This window comes from Equus quagga, chromosome 5 (genome assembly GCF_021613505.1).
Source record: "Equus quagga isolate Etosha38 chromosome 5, UCLA_HA_Equagga_1.0, whole genome shotgun sequence".
NCBI classification, from domain to species: Eukaryota; Metazoa; Chordata; class Mammalia; order Perissodactyla; family Equidae; genus Equus; species Equus quagga.
This window is the reverse complement of record NC_060271.1, coordinates 118,179,539-118,189,550: the sequence shown is the minus strand read 5'-3', so window position 1 is coordinate 118,189,550 and position 10,012 is coordinate 118,179,539. Positions and strand designations below refer to the sequence as shown.

The following is a 10,012-nucleotide window of genomic DNA, read 5'->3' as shown; positions in this document are numbered from 1 at the left end:
TCTATGTGCTTTACACACCATTATTTCCCGCTTTAGTCTCTCTTCTGATAAATGGAAGAGCAAACAGGGCGGAGCTGTCAAATGATATTGACAGCTGATCTGGACAGCATCTAGGCCATTCTGAAATTTGCTAATAGCTCAAATTAACTGGGTGGGGAGCCCTCGCCTAGGACTCAAGCAGCTGCTGCCATAGCTCTGGCACAGACTTCACACTGGAGCCTGGGCCCTCCCCTCAGCCCTCCCGGGCAGATGGATCCCCTTTTATTAAGCAGTCAGTTCTTTTCCAGGTGCTGATAACTGCAGCTGAGCTCCATGTCCTCCTGAACCCCTCTTGGAAAAACAAGGAGGCGAGAAGGGAGAAAATGAAAAAGGGAGTGAAAGTAGGAAGAAACAAAGGGAAGAGAAGGCAGGCACCCAACTCTGTCCGATACTCATTCCTTTATTGTCGACTGTGTTAATTTGAACAGGGCTGGGGCCTGCAGGTTGCTGGCAGCACTGAGCTGCAGGTGCATTTCAGCTCAACAGAGAGGCCTCATCCTAAGCCAAGGAGACAGAGGGTAATGTTTTATATATATATTTATATATTACATATGTCCTGTATAGTCATATGTATAGAGTGACAAGAATGGGCCACTGCATTGTTAACTGTCGTCCTAAATAAAGACCATAGCCACAGACATGGAAATTTGGTCCTAATCAAGGCCCTTACTTTGTCAATCAAAGGTTTGATACATCAAAAGGAAAAGAGAGAGAGAGAGACAGAAACTGAGATCCAGCCACCCCGGTGGCCCTGTTCCCAGCATATCTTACGCTGAGTGTAGAGTGTCTCCTGTGGAGGTACACACACACACACAAACACACACACACACACACACATACACACGTACACAAAACTGCAGGCAGGAGCTCCTCCTCCGACCACACCTTGGGCCCAGCCCTCAGACTGGGGGTGGTGAAGTTGGGTATCTTGTGCTATAAGACTGTGGGGGTTGAGTGACCAGACAATGCAGAGTCCCAGTGATGAATGCGGGTGACATGTACTGCTGCATCCACAAACGAGAAAGAGGTCAGTGGGGGAGGCTGCTTGACGCAGGCCCAGAGGTGCCCCTGTGCCCAGGCCACCTGGGGGATTTCTATACACAACTCCTGTCTCAGCCACAGCTGAATCCTGAGTCTCAAATAATCTCTTGGGCTCTGAGGAAAATGTTATCCCCTCGATGGACAGGAGCAAATGGCAACTGAGTTGCCCAACCACGTAGTCCAGTAATTACAGCAGAAACGACAGCATCATTGAGTTGAACCAAACCAGAGCTTGGTCCTTAGAGCAGAACTTGACCAGTGCAAGAAGAGTTCATTTCCTGATGGAAAGAGAATAACCAGGTGATCAGGTCCACTGCCCCCTCCCACACACCAAATTTCAGGCAGATCTGTCAGTTTCATGCCTTTACCCCAATGACTAAACTTCTCATATGCTAGGAACTGGAGATCCCACTATTACCGCCTTTTGAAATCCTAAACCACATGTTTTCTTTCTTGATTACCTCTTTACCCCTCTACCAAAATAAACACTTAAAAAGTAAGTCAATGAAAACTAATCTCTCTCTCTCTCTCTCTTTTTTTTTTGGTAGAAATTTACTTATCACTTGAGATACCTGGAGACATCTTGGGATGTCACAAAGGCAGGTGAGGGGTACTTGCCTAGGGACCAATTTGCACAATGTTGAAGAAAGGGTCAGATTTCAACAAGATAGTGCCCAACAAATGTGATGCAGAAACAGCGGTAATGGGCAAAGTTGACAGATTATGCCTGAGTCGCCGTCTCCTGTGCTAAATGAGGGGAAAAGCAACAGATTCAGATCCCTTGTTTAGCCAGGGGGAGAATGGCATCGATCTCTCCCACTATGAACTGGGATCCAGCAGCTGCAGGGAAAATGATCAAAGCAGGAAGGAGCAGCATCTCGAAAGTGGGGAGTTGGCTTGACCGCTCGTCGACTAAAGTTACCTCTCAGAGGGGACAGAAACAAAGGGACCCAGAAGAGGGACTTCCCCTGATGACTGTCCACGTTGTCTCCATTATTGTTCCATTTCCTGCAGGTCCCCAGGAGGCAGCAACTGGTTGGTTCACAATTCCTATCCAAGGATTGGGAAGGTGGGCAGGAAGCAGAGTTTGGGAAGCCATGAGTTCTTGCCAAAGCTGAAGAGCATGGGCTGTGTTGGTGAGGTCTTTTAAGTCCTTGAAAAGGAGCCCGAGAAGCCAAAAGAGGTTGTCTGAGGCCCAGAAAGTGGAGAGCGGGGCTCTCTCTGCTGGGAGCACTGTCACGATGTCTCTTGTCCTCAGGGGACACTAGCATTTTTCTAGTTCCAGAAGTGGTTAGGAGCGGCTCTCCTTCGGCATAGGAGGAGATGGAAATTATGCAGTGAGACAGGTAGAAAAAAGCACTCTCTTCTCAGGCACTGGCCACCTTCCCTTCTTGGGGCAGCTGACGGGGAGGAGCTTGAGGTCTGACTTGGGGGAGAGGGGTCTAAAGTCAGAAGAAAAGGAGGCTATGCAGTGACCACGGCAGGCTCAGGTGAGGGCATCTCTCCCACACTAACTGAGCTCCACGAATAAATAACATTAATTAAATAAAGGAGGCTAAGAAGAGCAGGCAGAGGCACGGTCCGCCAGATTCTCACCCCCTCACACATATGCACACGCACATGCACACACACACACGCACACTGAGCGGCAGGGGAGATGATCCAGGGTTGGCTGCCCCATCCCAGGAGTCTGTCAGATGGGCAGCCTGACTGAAGGTTGTCACTCGTGGTCTAGCACTGTCGTGGGGCGCAGAGCAGCGGAGGCCAGCGAGGCATGTGTGGTGGAGGGTGGAGGCTGCTGAGGACTCTGGCACCTGCAGGGGGTAGGGATAAGGTGGGTGAATGGGGAGGTTGGGGAAGTGCAAAAAACAGAAAAGTGAGGACTTCCTTTTCCCTTATCCTGTTGCTGTAGGAGCTCCTCCCCCACAGCCCCAGTCATCACCCTCCCTTCATGCCCTTTGGGTACGACCAAAACCCTCTTCATCCTCAACCAGGCCACGTGGTTTCCATGCCTCCTGAGTCCACTGTCTACCCTGACCAAGGTGGTACTAACCAGGACCTGGACTTTCGGACTTTAGATGTAGAAGGTCTTTCCAGAAAGCTGTCCAATCGCATGAGCCTTTCCATGTGTAGTGCACGGGGGTCTTGTTCTTGGTCATGAGAAAATTCCATCTCAAAGACAGCCGGAGGGGACACATCCAACTCCAGAAACATTATGTTTTCAGCCTGTGGTGGGAATATCAGGCCAGACATGATGACTTTATCTTCTAGGCACTCAGTAAATACCGGGTGTAGCAAGATGAGGAGGTACGTAGAGGAAGAAGAGGCTATGAGCATCACCTCCCTTGGGCTCTCTCTCCCCTCCCCTCCCCCCTTCTACTTCCCAGCTCCTTACCCTGTATCTGGGGTGGGACCCCATGGCCATGGCAACCCGAGCATACTGGCTGATGGGCCTCTTGTAGCCCACTGCAGACGTTGGCCGCTTCTTCATTTGGCTGCTACTGCTGAACGGAAGAGGCTATATTAGAATGAATTTCCTTTGAACACAAAGGAAAAGTGATAACATGAGGAATTAAGTATCATTCAGGTAGCCGGGAGGGCCTGCAGACCACAGGTTCTGGAGTTTTCTTCTCTTTGCTGTAATACAACTTGACAACTAAAACTAGTATAACACAAGGAGGCACATATTTCCTCATTCTTGTTGCTTCAATTTTTTTCCACAATAAAAAGATTTGACCGAGGGCTGAGATGAAGAAAGTCAGTCCAATCTTATTTTAGCTTTCAGATTCATATACTGATTTCACACACTACACAAAACCATTGGTAATCTGTGGTTCTGCTTTTCATTTTCCTTCATAGGAGTTGGCACAATAAAATGATTAAAAACTCAGACTTGAAACCTAAGGGTCCCCAAATAGTCAAAACAGTCTTGAAAAAGTACAGAATTAGAGGACTCACATTTCCAGTTTCAAAACTTATCACAAAGCTACAATAATCAAGGCTGTATGGTTCTAGCATAAAAACAGACATATAGATCAAAGGAATAGAATTGAGAGTCTAGAGATAAACCCTTATATTCACAATCAATTGATTTTCTATAAGGGTACCAAGACCATTCAATGAGGAATGAATAGTCTCTTCAACAAATCCTACTGGGACAACCGGATGTCTACAGGCAAAAAAATGAAGTTGGACTCTCACCCTGCATCCTATATAAAATTAACTCAAAATGAATCATGGACTTAAATGTAAGAGCTAAAACTATAAAACTTTTAGAATAAAACATAGGGGTAAATGTTCAGGACCTTAGATTAGACAATGGTTTCTTACATATGACATTAAAAGCTCAAGCAGACAAAGAAAAAATAAATAGGACTTCATGGAAATTAAAAACTTCTGTGTTACAGAAGACGTAATAAAGAAAGTGAAAAGACAATCTAAAAAACGGGAGAAGCTATTTTCAAATCATATGTGTGATATGGGACTTGTATCCAGAATATATAAATAACTCGTACAAAACAATAAAAAGACAAACGACCCAATTTTAAAATGGACAAAGCATCTGAACAGCCATTTCTCCAAAGAAAACATACAAATGGCCAAGAAGCACATGAAAAGATGTTCGACATTATTAGTCATCATGGAAATGCAAATCAAAGCCACACTGAGGGGCTGGTCCTGTGGCCGAATGGCTAAGTTCGTGTGCTCCACTTCGGCAGCCCAGAGTTTCACCAGTTTGGATCCGGGCGCAGACCTAGCACCCATCATCAAGCCATGATGAGGTGGCATCCCACACAGCAGAACCAGAAGGACCTTCAACTAGAATATACAACTATGTATTGGGGAGTTTTGGGGAGAAGAAGAAGAAGAAAAAAAAGATTGGCAACAGATGTTAGCTCAGGGCCAATCTTTAAAAAAAAATCCACAAAGAGATACCACCGCACACTCACTAAGATGAATATAACCTAAGAAGACAGATAACACCACATGTTGGTGAGGATAGAGGGAAATTGGAACCTTTATATATTGTTGGTGGGAAGGTAAAATGGTGCAGCCACTTTGGAAACAATTTGGCAGTTCTTCAAAAAGTTTTTAACATAGAGTTACAATATAACCCAGCACTTCCGCTACTAGATACATAGTCAAGAGAACAGAAAACATATGCCTACACAAAAACCTGTATGTGAATGTTCATAGCAGCATTATTCATAATAGCCAAAAAGCAGAAATACAGTCGTCCCTCAGTATCCGTAGGGGATTGGTTGCAGGACCCCCTGTCCCTCCGCCTTTGTGGATACCAAAACCCAAGAATGCTCAAGTCCCTTAGCTGGCCCTCCATATCCACAGATGGGGAACCCGCGGATACAGGACCTGCAGATATGGAGGGCTGACTGTAACCCAAATGTCCATCAACTGATGAATAAACAAACAAAATGTGGTATATCCATAAAGTGGAATATTATTCAGCAATAAAAAGGAATGAAGTACTGATACATGCTACGACAAGGACGAACCCCGAAAACATTTTGCTAAGCAAAAGAAGCTAGACACAAAGACCATATATTGTATGATTCCCTTTATATGAAATATCTGGAATAGGCAAATTCATAGAGACAAAAAGTAGATTAGTGGTTGCCAGGGCTGGGGACATTGGGAAGAATGGGGAGTGACTGCCAATAGGTTAGGGGTTTCTTTTCAGAGTGATGAAAATGTTCTGGAATTAGATAGTGGTGATGGTTATATAACCCTGTGACCATGCTAAAACCCACTACACATTTTAAAATGGTGACTTTTATATGTGAACTACATCTCCATAAACTTGTCATTTAAAAAACAAACAAAATAAAACTCAGGGTTGGCTTTTCAAAAGTGCATATTCTTTTTTCTTTTCTTTTCCTTTTTTTTTGGTGAGGAAGGTTGTCGCTGAGCTAACATTTGTGCCAATCTTCCTCTATTTTGTACATAGGATGCCACCGCAGCATGGCCTGATGTGTGGTGTGTAGGTCTGAGCCCAGGATCCAAGCCTGCGAACCCTGGGCCACAGAACCAGAGTGTGTGAATTTAACCACTATGCCACCAGGCCAGACCCAAAGTGTCTATTTTTTAACCCAAATTGTCGCTCCTAGGAATTTTCCTAAGGAAGTAGAGAGAGAGACAAAAATTTACATGCAGGGATGTTTGCTGCAATATTATTCACAACTGCAAAAAATTAGAAACAAACCAAATGTGCATTGATAGGGACCACTGAAATCATTATTCAGCCACGTGAAGGAATATGATGTAGTCATTAAAATCATGTGTGGCTCTATGTAGACATGAAAAGATTTCCACGATATATTAAATTAAAAAGCAAATAAAAAGATGAGGTTTTTTTCTTGTTTTTAAAGAAATCTGTGTGTACATTTGTGCATACATGTGCATAGCTTAGAAAAAAGTCTGGATATTCTACAAAACGTTAATAGTTATTGTGTTTGAATGGTGTGATTTTAGGTGATTTTTATTATCTTTACGTCTTTCTGCAATATCTGAATGTTTTTACTATGAATATGTATAACTTTATATCTAATGAATTATTTCAAAAATTCAGAAAAGTATAGAAAATAATATATACCTGTATGCCTACCATCCAGTTTTGTCAAAGCTGAACATTTTGTTATATAACATTGTGTTAACACCAAACCTTTTTTTTTTTTTTGAGGAAGATCAGCCCTGAGCTAACATCTGCTGCCAATCCTCCTCTTTTTGCTGAGGAAGACTGGCCCTGAGCTAACATTCGTGCCCATCTTCCTCTACTTTATGTGTGGGGCGCCTGCCACAGCATGGCTTGATGAGTGGTGCCATGTCCAAACCCTGGGCCGCTGAAGCAGAACGTGTGAACTTAACCGCTGCGCCACCAGGCCGGCCCCCAAATCTTTTTTTAAGAAATAAAACACAGGGCTGGCCCCGGGGCCGAGTGGGTAAGTTTGCGTGCTCTGCTGCAGGCGGCCCAGGGGTTCATTGGTTCGAATCCTGGGTGCGGACATGGCACGGCTCATCAAACCACGCTGAGGCAGCGTCCCACATGCCACAACTAGAAGGACCCACAACGAAGAATATACAAGTATGTACCGGGGGGCTTTGGGGAGAAAAAAAATAAAATCTTAAAAAAAAAAAAAAGAAATAAAACACAGACAGTTTTTTAAGACACCCATCCAAGTCAATCACTCTCTTGAGTTTGGTGCTTACTAATGTCATGCATGTTTTTATACTTATTTATATATGTGGGTATTTATAAACATAATATATATAGTATTTGCATGCCTATTTCTAAATTTTAAACTGTATGGTGTACTTACTGCCCTTTTTTTGTGTTCAACACACATGTTTTTCAGATTTATCCATGTGGCTCTAGGTTATATTATTAAAGTTTAACTATATTGAGTATTTTAAAGTCTCAATATAGCATTTTATATATATATATGTTTCATATGTATTGTTTTGTTGATGGACATCTAGGTTGATTCCCTTTTTTCCTCTCTCTATTAACACACTGCTGTTGTGAACATTTCTGTACAGGTATCTTCAAGTACATATTCAACAGTCTCCCTGGGGTATACACCCAGGAACGGAATGTTTGTGTTGGAGGGTGTGTTCATTTCCAACTTTACAGGATATTGCCAAATTGCTTTTCTAAGTGGTTATACCTAGGAAAGTTTCCATTGCTCTACATCCTAGCCAACTCATAGTATGTCAGACTTTTTACTTTCAGCAATTTGATGAGTGTGATGTATCACTTTTATTATTCAAAACAAACAAAAAAGATAGGAATGAAAACAAGAAAGTTATTTCCATTAAAAAAAAAAATACAGGTTTTCGAGTAAGACAGATGGGAGTTTGAATGCTGGCTCCACCCCTCAGAGCTCTGTTACGTCAGGAAGTGGTTTAACATCTCTGAGCTTCAGCAACCTCACCCCTGTCCCACAGAACTGCTGAGATGAAACAAGATAAGCACTCAACACAGGGCCCCGCAAGAGCTCGACGGGTGGCAGCGGTGATGATGGTTTATCCTCAGTTCCACACGTCAAGCAGGGATACAAATAAGCAATGAAGAAAGCCAAAAGGCAGACACAAGACAGAAGATGAGAAGAAACAAGCCGAGTAATTCACAGATAGGACATTCTGTCCTTGAAGAGGAGAACAAGGCGTGCAGGAGCCACCAGAACAGTGCCTGCCTTCTGCAGTGGAGAGTACTGAGAAATAACATTCTCATGGTTCGTTCTATCAGGGTATAAAAGAGTGCTGGATTCCACATGGGGGTCCCTGCTGACCCTTCTTGATAGATGAAAGCAAGGAAGGAGGAGGCTGTGGAAACCCCAGCTCGCTCTGCAGCTGCATAGCCTCCGGGAGGCGGGGAGGCTGTGTGCAGGGAGAGTGGCAGCATCGGTCACAGCTCTTAGAAGGGAGGGGGAAAATTAGTAAAATAACATTTTATCATTTATAAGGTGCATCTATGCACCCCATCTGAACTTTACAACAACCTCTCGAGGTGTAGACAGGGCAGACAAGGAGATGGAGGCTCAGAGAAGCCAAGTGCCTTTCTGTCCAAGGTCATACAATTAGGAACAGACTCAGAATTGGGCCTTCCCAAATACCCTTTTTATGATGCTGCACTGTCTTTCAGGAGTACACATGGAACAGTTTGGCACTGAAGTGCGCCTTGAAGGCTGCGGGCTCCGGGAACAGGACAGAAGGACAGGGCTGAGCGAGCAGGGCAGTGGATCAGTGTGAATTGGCAGCCTGACCCAATAAAGATGCCAGGGCTCTTCTGGGTAGCATGTGGGAAGAAGGGGCTGGGGGAGGGGAGTCTATAATTGGGACACCAAACTTCCCATCTACTCCCTCTTCTGCCCCAGGCCTACTTTCCATGATTGATCCCTCTGTAGGAAGCAGGTGGTGAGCGACAGCCCAAAGCGGAGGCCTGGCTCTGCGTGGATCTACTCATCCCAACAGAGACCCACAACAGTTATCACGTGTTTAGTAGATCCTAAGAGTTCTCCTAGGATCCTCCCTCCATAGGGCTGTTAGCACATTTTTTCCCCGTAATACTAAAAAGTCATCTCAGCTCCATCTCAGGGGCTGACTCCATTCTCATCACCAGCTTTGTCTGATCATCCCCTTTCCTCTCCTGTTCTGAGAACAGGCACCAACATCAGAGGGTGTGTTTTCCTTCCAAGGTCCTTCATAAGCAACTGCCACAGTAAACCTGACTTTCCTCCACGATCTGGTCCTCTGTGCCCGCAGGGCAGCTGTCCACCTGGCAGCACTCCCCGGCAGGTCTAAGCTCTCACTCCTCCCGTGGCCCTTCGCCCTGCCCCACCCCCCACCCCCCACCTGGGAAGGCCGAAACTTCTCCCCGTTTCAGACTCTCTTCACTTGTCACAGGCCTGGGACTAAATCTGGGACTCAACCCAGAGCTGAGAATGCTCTCACTGAGGTAAACTTTGCCTCTGTAACAAAACCAGTTTAAGGTTCTATCCTGATTCTATTGAGAGCCAGGAATGCTCTCTCTCTAAACTCGGAGGCAGCCTGAATAAAAAATCAAAATCTAAAACAAAAGCAACAAACCAAACAGCCCTTCTATGGCACTTCTAAGGGATGAAGGCAAACTGGTTTCTCTGGAGTCCCTGTAATTAGGATATTGGCATATTGGTATGATTGCCACCATTTATGGATCATCTCCCCTGGGCCAGGTACCGGCCTGAAGCCTCCCACAACCGTCTCATTTCAACCTCAACAATCCTGCAGGGCACATTTACTATCTCAACTTTACAGGTGAAGAAACTTAGGTTCAGAGAGGTTAAAAAGCCTTCTCAAGCCCACAAGAAAGAGGCAGAGTAGGGACTAGAAACCAGAATGTTCTAAATCCAAAGGCCAGTCTCTTTCTACTACTGCA

General features: G+C 44.8%; 1 protein-coding gene across 3 annotated transcripts in view; it reads right to left on the bottom strand.

Annotated features, from left to right (window-relative positions):
* Positions 1-558: 558 nt before the first annotated feature.
* The window catches only part of KIF3C (kinesin family member 3C), a 35,183-nt gene continuing 25,729 nt past the window's right edge, over positions 559-10,012 (bottom strand). Inside the window, exons 6-8 of one of the 3 annotated variants that reach the window (XM_046663570.1) lie at positions 3,476-3,584; positions 3,134-3,306; positions 559-2,894 (exon numbers count right to left, since the gene is read on the bottom strand). In XM_046663570.1, the coding sequence (XP_046519526.1) occupies positions 2,801-2,894; positions 3,134-3,306; positions 3,476-3,584 (376 nt within the window). In that variant the 3' untranslated portion in view covers positions 559-2,800. The remainder of the gene's footprint in view (positions 2,895-3,133; positions 3,307-3,475; positions 3,585-10,012) is intronic. The other 2 variants (XM_046663572.1, XM_046663571.1) reach the window with 2 other exon arrangements.